A 14405-nucleotide genomic window follows, 5' to 3' on the forward strand; every position below is an offset into this window, starting at 1 on the left:
TCTGACTTTTTTAAATCCCTAGCACCTCGCATGGTGCTAGTACAAAGTAGAGGTTCAGTGAGTAAATAAATGAGACCAGCACACATACTTTCAGGAAAAAGGATTGAGCAAAGACTGGCAAATATGTGGGTGAGGATTAACACTTTTGTCCCTGGATTGCAGGAGTCTCTATACTTGAATACAGTTCATGGGAGGTAAGGTGTAATGTAGGGTTTTTTTTTTTTTTCTTTTTTTGAGACAGAGTCTCACTCTCTTGCCCAGGCTAGAGTGCAGTGGCACGATCTCAGCTCACTGCAACATCTGCCTCCCGGGTTCAAGCAGTTTTCCTGCTTCAGCCTCCCGAGTAGCTGGGATTACAGGTGCATGCCACCACGCCCAGCTAATTTTTGTATTTTTAGTAAAGACAGGGTTTTGCCATGTTGGCCAGGCTGGTCTTGAACTCCTGACCTCGGGTGATCCACCCACCTTGGCCTCCCAAAGCACTGGGATTACAGGCATGAGCCCCTGCGCCCAGCTTGAATCTCTTCTTTGGTAAATGAGGTTTTTTTTTTACCTCTGTATTTTCTCTCTTCCTCTCCCCTCATTGTCCCAATAAAATTACATTTCAAAGTTTTAAAAAATCCAGCCAGGTGCAGTGGCACACACCTGTAATCACAGCTTCTCAGGAGGCTAAGGCGGGAAGATCACTTGAGTCCAGAAGTTTGAGTCTAGCCTGGGCAACATAGCAAGATTGTGTCTTTAAGGAAAACAAAAAACAAAAACAGGCTGGGTGCAGTGGATTGCTTGAGCCCAGGAGTTCCAGCCCACCCTAGGCAACATGGTAAAACCCTGTCTCTACAAAAAAATATATACAAAAATTAGCTGGGTGTGGTGACACATGCCTGTAGTCTCAGCTACTCAGGAAGCTGAGGTGGGAGGATCACCTGAGCCCGGAGATCCAAGGTTAAAGTGAGCCGTGATGGCACCACTGCACTTCACCTGAGTGACAGAGCAAGACCCTGTCTCAAAAAAAAAAGAAAAAAAAATTTAAATTAAAATTAAAAGTAAATATTTGTTGTTTTTATTATTATGATTCTTGAGCCAAGTAATCTATAATAATAGCATTTCCATTTATAATTTTTTTTAAAAAAAAGCAGAGTTAATAAATGCTTTGTTTTAAAAATGTGCTTAGTTTTTATTTAGGTTTTCCCAAACCTTCCAGAAGGTCTTGCACACAGTCATAGTAAGGTCTTGCACACAGTCGGACTTCTAGATTTATCTGCCCAGTTTTTCCCTCTCTCCTGAATTAAGACAAGATTTGGAGTGACGGTTTGGCTGCTCCAGCCCTGCCACACAACTGTCAATGTGGGGTTCCCTGAAGCCCTAGTCTTTCTATAATTTTGGCAGAACACGTCTTACTGTATTATTTCTGAAATGTCTCTATGGCCAGGCGCGGTGGCTTACACCTGTAATCCCAGCACTTTGGGAGGCCGAGACGGGAGGATCATTTGCAACCAGGGGTTTGAGACCAGCCTGGCCAACATAGCAAGACCCTGTCTCTAAAAATAAAATTTAATTTAATTTAAAGAAAAAGAGAGAAGTATCTCTGTTATACTTTTACTTGATTTGTGTTTGGCTGGGGATAAGATGCAGGTTGAAATGAATTTTCCTTCAGATTGTGAAGGCATCGAGGCACTGTTTGCATGCTTCCAATCTTGCCATTTAAGACATTTTATGCCCTTCTCATTCCCTGTCCTTCTATATACCTGAAAATCCTATAAAGGATTTTCTCTTGATCTCTAGTATTGTGAATTTCACAATGATGTTAACTGAGGGTTTTGAATTCATTGCGCTACTTACTGAAAGAGGAGCTTCAATTTCAGGAAAATTTCCATCTTCTGTTTTTTTTTTTTTTTTTTTTTTTTGAGACAGAGTTTCGCTCTGTCCCTAAGGCCAGAGTGCAGTAGCGTGATCTCAACTCACTGCAACCTCCTCCTTGTGGGTTTAAGCAGTCTTCCTGCCTCAGCCTCCCGAGTGGCTGGGATTATAGGCACATGCCACCATGCCAGGCTAATTTTTGTATTTTTGGTAGAGATGGGTTTTCACCATGTTATCCAGGCTGCTCTTAAACTCTTGATCTCAACTGATCTACCCACCTCAGCCTCCCAAAGTGCTGGGATTACAGGCATGAGCTATGAACACCCGGCCTTTCTTCATATTTTTAAAGTAAATTCCCTTTTATTAGTTTCTCTTTTCTCTTTCTAGACTTACTGCCATCCAATATTGGACCCCTAATTTATTATCTTTTTGCCTGTTGTTCATCTCTCTTTGTCCTTTTGTTTTTCTTTTTTTTTTTTTTTTGAGACGGAATCTTGCACTGTCCCCAGGCCAGAGTGCAGTGGCACAATCTTGGCTCACTGCAGCCTCCGCCTCCTGGGTTCAAGCAGTTCTCGTGCCTCAGCCTCCTGAATAACTGGACTACAGGCGTGCATCACCACACCCAGCTAATGTTTTGTATTTTTAGTAGAGACGGGGTTTCACCATGTTGGCCAGGCTGGTCTTGAACTCTAACCTCATGTGATCCCCCCGCCTCAGCCTCCCAAAGTGTTGGGATTGTATACGTGAACCACCGCACCCAGCCTTGTTTGTTTTTCTTTAAGGTTTTCTGCTTCCTTTATTACCTGTTTCCTCCTGTTGGTTTGCTTAGATTGCTTATTTTTTGACACAGGGTTTCACTCTGTCACTCAAACTGGAGTACAGTGGCGCGATCTTAGCTCACTGCAGCCTTGGACCTCCTGGGCTCTGGCGATCTTCCCACCTCTGCCTCCTGGGTAGCTGGAACTACAGGCGTGTGCCACCACACTTGGCTAATTTTTGTCTTTTTTGTAAAGACAGGATTTCACCGTGTTGCTCAGGCTGGTCTCAAACTCCTGGGCTCAAGCAATCAGCCTGCCTTGGTCTTTCCTTTCTTTTTTTTTTTTGAAAGACAGGGTCTCGCTCTTTCGCGCAGGCTACGGTGCAATGGCATGATTATAGCTCACTGCAGCCTCAACTTCCTGGGCTCAACTGATCCTCCCACCTCAGCCTTCCAGAGTGTTGGGATTACTTGTAGGTGTGAGCCACTGCACCAGGCCTGGCTGTTTTTATTTAAGGGTGGGGAACTCAGGAGCTGACCAGGAGTCCCTTGTGAGGCCCAGAGACTGATGGGTTCCATCTGGTGGCTAGCTGGTTTTATTCACTGCGGACCCCCGTGCCACAATCAGTTTCTGTGGGTCTTTATCTTCACTCTTTATTCTGAAGCAGGGGAAAGGAGAGGGCTTAAGGCTCACCATTCGGGAGGTCAACATTAATTTCCCTGTCACCCCTCTCCTTGGGGCAAGGGACACCTGGCACCCCTCTGGTAAGTTTGTTCAAGAGAGTAAACCTCAGGGCAGCTGCTAGATGCTGGTAAGAACCTGGGATTTCCATTTTCCATACAGACTTCCAAGCAGTCTCCTTGTTATCAGCCCCCATCCCCAGATTCCATGCTGTGCCTAATTCCTGAACCTTCCTGGGGTTCTCTGGGGCAAACGGATAACTTGCTCCACCCCCATCTCCCTGCACTTCAGTGTCACCCGCTTGCTGCCCTTGAGATCGTTGACTGCTCCTGTACTTGCCTCTGTCTTTACCTGTTGTGATTTGGGATGACAGTTGGAGCTCTCCCTGCATCCAGGTTGGAGAACGTGCTTGTACTTCTCATTCTTGGTGTTTGGCATGACTTTTGAGAGGAGCAGGAGAAAAATGTCATGGCTCTGCCATCTTGAAGTCGCTTTGATCCTCAAAAGCACTTCATACTCTTTGTTTGTAGTGACCTAGTGGAGGTGGGTCATTTACCCCAGTGTAGAGAGGGCCTGCTGAGGACATAGGACCTCAGCAGGACATAGGACCTCAGCTAAAGAGGTTTTGTTTTCCTTTTATTTATTTATTTTTTGTGACAGAGTCTCACTCTGCCTCCCAGGCTGGAATGCAGTGGCACGATCTCAGCTCACTGCAACCTCCGCCTCCCAGGTTCAAGTGATTCTCCCACCTCAGCCTCCCGAGTAGCTAGGATTAGGTGTGTGCCACCATGCCCGGCTAATTTTTGTATTTTTAATAGTGGCGGGGTTTCACCATGTTGGCCAGGCTGGTCTTGAACTCCTGACCTCAGGTGATCCGCCTGCCTCAGCCTCCCAAAGTGCTGGGATTACAGGAGTGAGCCACGGCGCCCAGCCTGTTTTGCTTTTAAAGATGAGATCTCGCTGTGTTGGCCAAGCTGGTCTGGAACACCCAGCCTCAAGTGATCCTCCAACCTTGGCCTCCCAAACTGTTAGGATTTACAGATGTGAGTCACTGTGCCCAGCCGTAGCCCCCACCTTTGGCTAAAGTTTTATGTGGAGGCCACCCTAGCATGATGCCACTCCACCTGCCAAACACACACACAGAGGTTTCTGTCAGAGCACACCTGACCAGCAGCCCTGAAGGGACCTTGGCATCTATCCTGCCCTCTCGAGTTTCCATTTCCTGACTTTGTACATGGGCCAAGTGTCCCCCGCACCAAGAAGTTCTGCAGCGGGCGTCTTCAGCCAGGCTTTGAGGTTTGTCTTTTTTTTTTTTTTTTTGAGACAGGGTCTTGCTCTGTCTCCCAGACTGGAGTCCAGTAGTGCCATCATCACTCACCACAGCCTCGATCTCTCAGGCTCAAGCGATCCTCCCACCTCAGCCTCCCACATAGCTAGGACTCCAAGCGCATGCCACCACACCTGGTTAATTTAAAAAAAATTTTAGGCCAGGTGCAGTGGCTCACGCCTGTAATCCCAGCGCTTTGGAAGGCCGAGGCAGGCGGATCACCTGAGATCAGGAGCTGAAGACCAGCCTGGCCAACGTGGCAAAACCCCATTTCTACTAAAACTACAAAAATTAGCCAGGCATGGTGGCAGGCAACTGTAATCCCAGCTACTTGGGAGGCTGAGGCAGGGAGAATTGTTTGAACCCAAGAGGCGGAGGTTGCAGTGAGCCAAGATCGCGCCACTGCACTCCAGCCTGGGGAACAGAACGAGACTCCATCTCAAAAAAAAAAAGAAGAAGAAAAAAATTTGTAGATAAGGTCTTGCTGTGTTGCCCAGGCTGGTCTCAAACTCCTGGGCTCAAGCAATCCTCCCACCTCAGCCTCCCAAAGTGCTGGGATTGCAGGTACAAGCCGCCTCACCCAGCCTTCGGCTGACTTTCTGAACGCTGCTGTTTACTCCTCACAGCCCCCTCCCCAACTAAAATACTCTGATTTTATTAGGTAAAATTAGGATTCTTATTTTTAAGTAAGTGTGGTAGGCATAGGACAAAGGGCACGGAGGCTTTTTCTTTCCCTTTTAAGTATAATTAATGATTTAATTTTTTTTCTTTTTTTTTTGAGACAGAGTCTTGCTTTCTCTGTTGCCCAGGCTGGAGTGCAGTGGCATGATCTTGGCTCACTGTAACCTCCGCCTCCCAGGTTCAAGCAATTCTCTTGCCTCAGCCTCCCAAGTAGCTGGGATTACAGGCATGTGCCACCACACCCAGCTAATTTTTGTATTTTTAGTAGAGACAGGGTTTCACCATGTTGACGAGGCTGGTCTTGAACTCCTGACCTCAGGTGATCTGCCTGCCTCAACCTCCCAAAGTGCTAGGATTACAAGCATGAGCCACCGCACCTGGCCTGTTTTTTGTTTTGTTTTGTTTTGTTTTGTTTTGTTTTGAGACAGGGTCTTGCTCTGTCGCCCAGGCTGGAGCGCAGTGGCGCGATCTCAGCTCACTGCAGCCTCTGCCACCCAGGTTCAAGCGATTCTCCTGCCTCAGTCCAGAGTAGCTGGGATTACAGGTGTGTGCCACCACGCCCGGCTAATTTTTGTATTTTTGGTAGAGACAGGGTTTCACCATGCTGGCCGGGCTGGTGAAAGCAAGATCTTCAAGAAGTTATTTGTACTCCCATGTTCATAGCAGCATTATTCACAACAACTGAGAAGTGAAAGCAGCCCAGGTGTCCATCAGTCAGAGGAAAGGATAAGCAAAATATGCACACACTCACAATGGGATATAATTCAGCCTTCAACAGGAAGGAAATCCTATCACATGCTACAGTGTGGAGGAACCTTGAGGACATTATGCTAAGTGAAATAAGCCGGTCAGGAAAAGGTAAATCCTGTATGATTTCACTATATAAGATATCTAGAGTAGTCAAAATCAGAGAGACAGAAAGTAGAGCCCTGCTTGCCGGGGCTTCAAGGGAGGGGGGAAGGGGTGTTGTTGTTGAGTTTCAGTTTCGCATGACGAAAACGTTTTTGGAGATGATTGGCGGTGATGGTAGCACAACACTGAGAATTTACTTCACACTACTGAACTGTCTCCTTAAATTGTTTAAGATGGTCAATGTTATGTGTATTTCACCACAATTTTTAAAAAATCACCAGGGGCTGATGCCCTTTAAAAAGGCTCTCCAGATGGTTGCTGGCCCCTGGGCTCTTCTTTGAGAGTATTGAATCTTAACTCTTGGGTTTCACTCTATGGTAAACAAACCAACAAGAACAAAAAAAGTGTGGCTCATGCCTGAAACCCCAGCACTTCGGGAGGCTGAGGCCGGTGGATCACTTGAGGTCAGGAGTTCAAGACCAGCTTGGCCAACATGGTGAAACCCCATCTCTACCAAAAAATACAAAAATTAGCCGGGCGTGATAGCACATGCCTGTTGTCCCAGCCACCAGGGAGACTGAGGCGGGAGGATTGCTAGAACCCAGGAGGCTGAGATTGCAGTAAGCCAAGATCATGCCACTGCATTCCAGCCTGGGTGACAGAGCAAGACTCCATCTCAAAACAAACAAAACAAAAAGCAAAGCTGGGGAGAAACAAAAAGGGGGGGACTCTTGCCGAGTCTCAAAGATTAAGAAACAACAGAAAAAAAGTGGTCCCATCTGGAGCCAGGATGTCCAGCCATGTGTCCACTGAGTCCCCACCCCGCTGCCTGGACCCTGTGGTCTCTGGGCTTCCCTCCCCTCTGGGGAGGGGAGATTGTACAACCTCAAGCCTTGCAGAGTGGAGCAATGCCACATCTGGCTTCTAGAACCAAAACAAATCTGGATCACTTTTAAAAAAAGAGAGTTAGAAATTGGTCTTCCCAGGCCGGGCGCGGTGGCTCAAGCCTGTAATCCCAGCACTTTGGGAGGCCGAGACGGGCGGATCACCAGGTCAGGATATCGAGACCATCCTGGCTAACACAGTGAAACCCCGTCTCTACTAAAAATACAAAAACTTAGCCGGGCGAGGTGGCAGGCGCCTGTAGTCCCACCTACTCTGGAGGCTGAGGCAGAAGAATGGCATAAACCCGGGAGGCGGAGCTTGCAGTGAGCTGAGATCCGGCCACTGCACTCCAGCCTGGGTGACAGAGCGAGACTCCGTCTCAAAAAAAAAAAAAAAAAAAAAAAAAAAAGAAATTGGTCTTCCCTTACCTCCCCTCACTGTTGCCCTGGCCCTGCAAAAAGAGGGCACCACCGCCCTCCATTTGTAATCTATTGGGCTCATAGCCACTCAGACCTAGAAGGTGTATGGGTCTTTATTTTACAGATGAGGAGACGGAGGCCCAAAGCAGGGAGTGCAAGGAGCAGCGCGCATAGGGTCACACAGCTGACTGGGAATGGAGCCCAAATGCACCCTGGTTCTTTCCTTTACACCCCTCCTCCTAAGAAACAGCTCTGTGCTGGAGTCCCACAGGCAATGAGCAGGGCTGTCAGCTTCAGCATCGCTGCCTCTCCTGCAAGGGGACAGGAGAGTAAGACAAGTGACTGCCTGGAGGGGCTGCAGCCAGACTAGAGAAACACGGCCAGCAGGTGAAGTTTCTCTTTAGGTATCTCTCTACATTCCTCTGCCCTTCAGCATCTCAGGTCCGCCTCAGCACAGAGCCCCGTTTCGTGAACTCGCACTTAGTCTCCAAGATGGAAATTCGTGCCTTTCAGGAGTTTACAGAGAGTCCAGTGCTGAGGATCAAGAAATGAATTTCAATATGTACAACTATTATGGATCCATAAAAATTAAAAATGAAAAAAGTAAAATAAAGCGTAAGAAATGAATCTCAGCTGTTGGAATGCCACTCATCATAGCCCCTAAGTGAGGGAGAGATTTCAAGGTTATTGCTAAGGAAGGGCATTCCTGAAGTCCTTAAATCATGATTCCCAAACTTGGGTTATTCATATTTTATCTGCACAATTATTACTATACCTTGCATTCCACTTGTACAGATGTTTAACATTTCTTTATATCACCTTAGCTTTTGAATTTAGCTTACATTATTTTATTATAGAATCTACAATATAGTATTATATTATTTGTACATTAAAAGGAATTGCTATCACTACTATATGTGGAACACCAGATTCACTTGCCATAAATAGAAGGTAGCTATAAAAAGATACAAAGGGGCTGGGCACGGTGGCTCACGCCTGTAATCCTAGCACTTTGGGAGGCCAAGGTGGGCAGATCATGAGGTCAAGAATTTGAGACCAACCTGGCCAACATGGTGAAACCCCGTCTCTACTAAAGATACAAAAAATTAGCTGGGCGTGGTGGCACACGCCTATAATCCCAGCTACTTGGGCGGGTGGGGTAGGAGAATTCCAAAGTCAGTGACACACTGGCAGGACACACTGGGGACCTCACAAAGGAGAGAGGCTCAGCAAGAGAGCCTTTGGGGGCAAGGAGAGCCCACCCTTCACTCCTGCCTCTGGCTCTTCTCTGCAAAGCCCAGGCATTTCTCTTTTTTTTTTTTTTTTTGACATAGGGTCTCACTGCAGCCTGGACCTCCTGGGCTCAAGCAATCCTCCCGCCTCAGCTTCCCGAGTAGCTGGGACTACAGGCACGTACCATCATGCCCAGCTCATTTTAACTTTTTTGTAGAGATGAGGTCTGTCTAAGTTGTCCAGGCTGGTCTCAAGCTCCTGGGCTCAAGCGGTCCTCCCACCTTGGCCTCCCAAAGTGCTGGGATTACAGATATGAGCTACCACACCCGGCAAAAGTTACTATTTTTACTACTCTGGTTGAATCACTTAATTTTCTGTTTGGTCATTTGTAAAATGCGGCTATTCTGGTTATCCCACAGGAGTGCTGTAAGGACAGGACTGAATAATGAATAGAAATGCATTTTTTCCACCATGGTATGTGATTGTCATGGGTAGTTAACACTGAGCCCTGGTGGGTGAGTGAGCTGAGGGGCTTTAGGGACAGAGCACAGTGTGCACAGAGCCCTGGGAAGACACAGGTGCAGTCGGTGGCCTGCAGACCCCTTCCATTAGATCATTCCATGTGAAGGGGAGTCAGGGCCATTTGGAGGTAACGGAGTTCTGAGTGGCAGCCAGACCCCCAAATAAGCCTCATTGATCTGGCTTTTTTTTTTTTTTTTTTTTTTTTTTTTTATGAAAAGGAGTCTCGCTCTGTTACCCAGGCTGCTGTACAGTGGTGCAATCAGCTCACTGCAACCTCTGCCTCCCAGGTTCAAGTGATTCTCCTGCCCCAGCCTCCTGAGTAGCTGGCGTTACAGGCTTCCGCCACCACGTTGGCCAATTTTTGTATTTTTAGTAGAGACGGGGTTTCACCATGTAGACCAGGCTGTTCTCAAACTCCTGACCTCAGGTGATCCACCCACGTTGGTCTCCCAAAGTGCCGGGATTACAGGCATGAGCCACCGCACCCGGCCTCCTCTGGGTTTTTCAGGAGAATCTGCTGCCTCTACTGCAGCCACACCTTTAAAAATTGGAAAAACCAGCAGGCAAGAGGTTGCAGGTGGCTTGACCAACCTCCCTGTGCCCTTCTAGGTACCAGGATCATTTATGACCGGAAATTCCTGATGGAGTGTCGGAACTCACCTGTGACCAAAACACCCCCGAAGGATCTGCCTGCCATTCCCGGGGTCACCAGCCCTTCCAGTGATGAGCCCCCCACGGAAGCCAGCCAGAGCCACCTGCGTAATAGCCCAGAAGATAAGCGGGCAGGCGGTGAGTGTTGGGGCTTGGCCAGGCTCTACCTTGGGAAAGGGAATGTATTAGCAATACCCTGGAGTCCATCCACTGGGGTGAATTCCAGGGAGGAGAAATGACAGGGACTCTGCCCTACCCTCTAAGGAGCAGCTCAGAGCCCAGAGGGTGAGAGTAGGGATGGGGAGGTTGAACTCTTCATTGATAGCAACTTTCCCCCTGAAAAGGGTCCAGGCATCTCAGGAAAGGTGATCTGGCACCTTTGGGTCATGTAATTAGTGGGGAGTTTGTTTGAAATGGCAGTGGCTGCACACAGCAACTTTCATAAGCATCTGCCTCTGTATAATTGTCCCTGAAGCATTTCCACTTGGAACACACCCATGATGTTTGTGGTGCAAGAGACAAGTTATCAAAGACACAGTGTACTTGTCCTTTGGGAAATTACATGTCTACAAGATAAGAAATACATCCGGGATGCCTCCTGTTGGGCTGTTGTTCCCTAGTGGATCTTTATGAAGGCAGGTAGAAACAATGCAGCCAGTTGTCTCTGCCGATTTGACATTTGGTAGCTGGGTCCTTCCTGCTGTCCCCACCTCCTGAGTAATTAGAGCAGCCACGCTGGTACTGGTGTAAATGAATGCACTCTTTGTGGCATCTTGACTGGCTTGGCAGAGTGTTGGAGTTCTCTGCTGCAAGATGATGCAGCGTAAGCACTTCCAGGCAACTATACTCAGATTGGAACCTGCCAACCCTTCACCCGGAAGGCCATACCCCAGACCCAGACAGGAAGCAGCAGGGACCTCAGCTGGGCTTGCTCTGCTGACAGCAGCAGAATTCATCTCCCCAGGGCCTGGAGGACATGATTCATAATTACCTTGGGAACCTCACAGTACAAGAGAGACAATAGTTGCCTGTGTCTTAGTCTGTTTTTTTATGGCTGTAACCGAATACGTGAGAGTGGGTAATTTATGAAGAAAAGTGGTTTATTTCTTACAGTTCTGGAGGCTGGGAAGGCCAAGGACATGGTGCCAGCATTTGCTTGGCTTCTGGTGAGGGCCTCCTGCTGCATCATAACATGGCGGAAGGCATCACAGGGCAGGAGGGGCACATGAGAGAGAACCAAGCTGGCTTTTTATAACACTCTCGTGATAACTAGCCCACTCCTATGGTAACCATTAATCCAGGAATGGGCTAATCTATTCATGAGGACAGAGCCTTCATGACCCAATTACCTCTTAAAGGCCCCACCTCTTAATACTGTTACATCGGTATTACCCCATTAAGTTTCTGTATGAATTTCAAACCATAGCATTCCAGCCCTGGACCCCCAAAACTCATGTCCTTCTCATATACAAATATATTCATTTGGTCCCCATATCCCCAAAGACTTAACACGTTGCAGTCCTAGCTCAAAAGTTCAAAGTCCAGAATTGCATCGGAATCAGATGAGACTCACAACATGATTCATCTCAAGCTTAATTTCCTTCCAGCTGTGAGCCTATGAAACTAAACAAGTTATCCCCTTTCAAAAAATAGGGACTCTCCCTGGCCCCTAAAAACATCAGCTGGCGGCCAGGCACAGTGGCTCATGCCTGAAATCCCAGCATTCTGGGAGGCTGAGGCAGGATGAATACTTGAGGCCAGAAGTTCAATACTAGCCTGGGCAACAATGCGAGACCCCATCTCTACATAAAATTTTAAAATTAGCCAGGCATGGTTGTGCATGCCTGTAATCCCAACTACTTGGGAGGCTGAGGCAGAAGGATCACTTGAGCCCAGGAGGTCAAGGCTACAGTGAGCTATGATTGTATAACTGTACTCCAGCCTGGCCAAGAGACTGAGACCCTGTCTCTAAAGAAAAAAGCAGAAACAACAAAAAAGCCCAAGTGATATAGTTTGGATATTTGTCCCAGCCCAAATCTCATGTTGAATTGTAATCCCCAGTGTTGGAGGTGAGGCCTGGTGGGAGGTGTTTGGGTCTTGGGGACAGATCTGTCATAGCTTGGTGCTGTCCTCATGATAGTGAATGAGTTCTCTCCAGATCTGGTTGTTGTAAAGTGTGGGAGCGCCACTCCATCCTCTCTTTTGCTCCTGCTTCTTCCATGTGACATGCCTGCTCTCACTTTGCTTTCCACCATCAGGAAAAGCTCCCTGAGGCCTCCCCAGAAGCCAAGCAGAGGCCAGCATCATGCTTGTGCAGCCTGCAGAACCATGAGGCAGTTAAATCTCTTTTCTTGGCTGGGTGCGGTGGCTCACACCTGTAATCCCAGCACTTTGGGAGGCCGAGGAGGGTAGATCATCTGAGATCAGGAGTTCGAGACCAGCCTGGCCAACATGGCAAAACCCCATGTCTACTAAAAATACAAAAATTAGCTGGATGTGGTGGTGGGCGCCTATAATCCCAGCTACTCTTTTGGGAGGCTTAGGTAGGAGAACCGCTTGAACCCAGGAGGCAGAGGTTGCAGTGAGCCAAAATTGGGCCACTGCACTCCAGCCTCGGAGACAGAGCGAGACTCCATCTCAAAAAGAAAAAAAAAAGCAACTTATTTTCTTTATAAATTACCCAACCTCAGGCATTTCTTTATAGCAATGAAAGAATGGCCTCATATACCAAGTATTCACCCATTATTGACCTGGCCCTCTGTCCCCTCTCTCCCCAGGTGAAGAGTCACAGTTTGAGATGGACATTTAAAGCACCAGCCCCTCAGGGCCTTCCTGGGAGGAGTCCCACCAGCCGGGCCTTATGAAAGTGATCATACTGGGCAGGTGTTAGCATGGGGTCGGTCACCCCAGCCCTTTCTCCCTCACTCAGGGCACCTGCCCCCTCCTCTTTGTGAACACCAGCAGATACCTCCTTGTGCCTCCACTGATGCAGGAGCTGCCGCCCCAAGGGGAGTGACCCCTGCCAGCACACCCTGCAGCCGAGGGCCAGGAAGTGGACAAGAAGAAACCCTTCCTTCCGAATGATGAGCAATTCCAGCCTCTCGCTGCTGGGGGCGCAACCACCCCTTCCTTAGGTTGATGTGCCTGGGAAAGTTCCCTCCCCCTCCTTCCCTAAGAGAGGAAATAAAAGCCACCTTCGCCCTAGGGCCAAGAGTTGGGCCCTGTCTGAGCTTTTTTCAACCCCGTGTGGTAACTAACACCAGCTGCTATCTGTACAGTGCTGCTTTTTTTATTTTTTTTTTTGAGACGGAGTTTCACTCTTGTGGCCCAGGCTAGAGTGCAGTGGCGCGATCTCGGCTGACTGCAACCTCCACCTCCCGGGTTCAAGCAATTCTCCTGCCTCAGCCTCCCGAGTAGCTAGGATTACAGGTGCCCACCACCACACCCAGCTAGTATTTTTTTTGTATTTTTAGTAGAGATGGGATTTCACCGTGTTGGCCAGGCTGTTCTCGAACTCCTGACCTCAGGTGATCCACCCACCTCGGCCTCCCAAAGTGCTGGGATTATAGGTGTGAGCCACCATGCCCAGCCTTGTACAGTGCTTCTAAAGCATGGGCCTGTCCTTATTTGATTCTGACTCTGATCCTGTGGGTAAGTACAACAACTGTTATCCTCACTTTATAGCTGAGAAGACTGGCACAAGAACAGGTAAAATTGTGCAGCTGCTGAATGGCACATGGGACTAGGTTTGAGTCCTGCTACTCTTTTTTTTTTTTTTTTTTTGAGACGAGATCTTGCTCTGTGTCCCAGGCTGGAGTGCAGTGGCATAGTCCTAGCTCACTGCAGCCTCGAACTCCCAGGTTCAAGCAATCTCCTGCCTCAGCCTCCTGAGTAGCTGGGACTACAAGTTCATACCAGCATGCCTGGCTAAGTTTTTTGTGTGTAGAGATAAGGTCTTGCTATGTTGCCCAGGCTGGTCTTGAACTCCTGAGCTCTAGTGAGCCTCCCACCTCAGCATTCCAAAGTGTTGGGATGACAGATGTGAGCCACCACGCCCAGCCCATACCCTGCTATTCTTGATCTCTTGTTTTTCAGTGGCAAGGCAGCTGCCTTGCTTCTGGGCTTTTTCCCCCTTATCTCAACCCTAAGCCTGTCGAGTTTGGCACCTTCCCCTCAGGGCCCATTCCATGCAAGAATCAAAGGGAAGAGCCCCTGCCTTGGCCAGTGTGGCATCTGATCCACAGGCACTCAACCTTTGCCAACTGATCGCTTTGTGTGAGCTGTCATGGGCGGCACAAACACAGACAAGCTCTCTGCCTTGAAGATTTCGTTGAAATGTAAGATTTGCCCAAAAGTAAATGTAGCATAGGCTGGACACAGTGGCTCAAGCCTGTAATCCCAGCATTTTGGGAGGCTGAGATGGGAGGATTGATTGAGACCAGGAGTTGGAGACCAGTCTGGGCAATGCAGTAAGACCCTGTCTCTATAGAAAATTTTTTAAGTAGCCAGACATGGTGGTGCACACCTGTGGTCCTAGCC

The 14405-nt window shown here is 48.3% G+C and overlaps 1 protein-coding gene across 1 annotated transcript in view; it reads left to right on the forward strand.

Annotated features, from left to right (window-relative positions):
• EIF4EBP1 (eukaryotic translation initiation factor 4E binding protein 1) overlaps positions 1–13079 on the forward strand; it is a 30191-nt gene extending 17112 nt beyond the window's left edge. Inside the window, exons 2-3 of the mRNA XM_005563062.4 lie at positions 9825–10004; positions 12644–13079. Coding sequence (XP_005563119.1) covers positions 9825–10004; positions 12644–12675 — 212 coding nt within the window. The 3' untranslated portion in view covers positions 12676–13079. The remainder of the gene's footprint in view (positions 1–9824; positions 10005–12643) is intronic.
• The last annotated feature ends 1326 nt before the right edge of the window (positions 13080–14405 follow it).

Source organism: Macaca fascicularis, chromosome 8, assembly GCF_037993035.2.
Source record: "Macaca fascicularis isolate 582-1 chromosome 8, T2T-MFA8v1.1".
Lineage (NCBI taxonomy): Eukaryota > Metazoa > Chordata > Mammalia > Primates > Cercopithecidae > Macaca > Macaca fascicularis.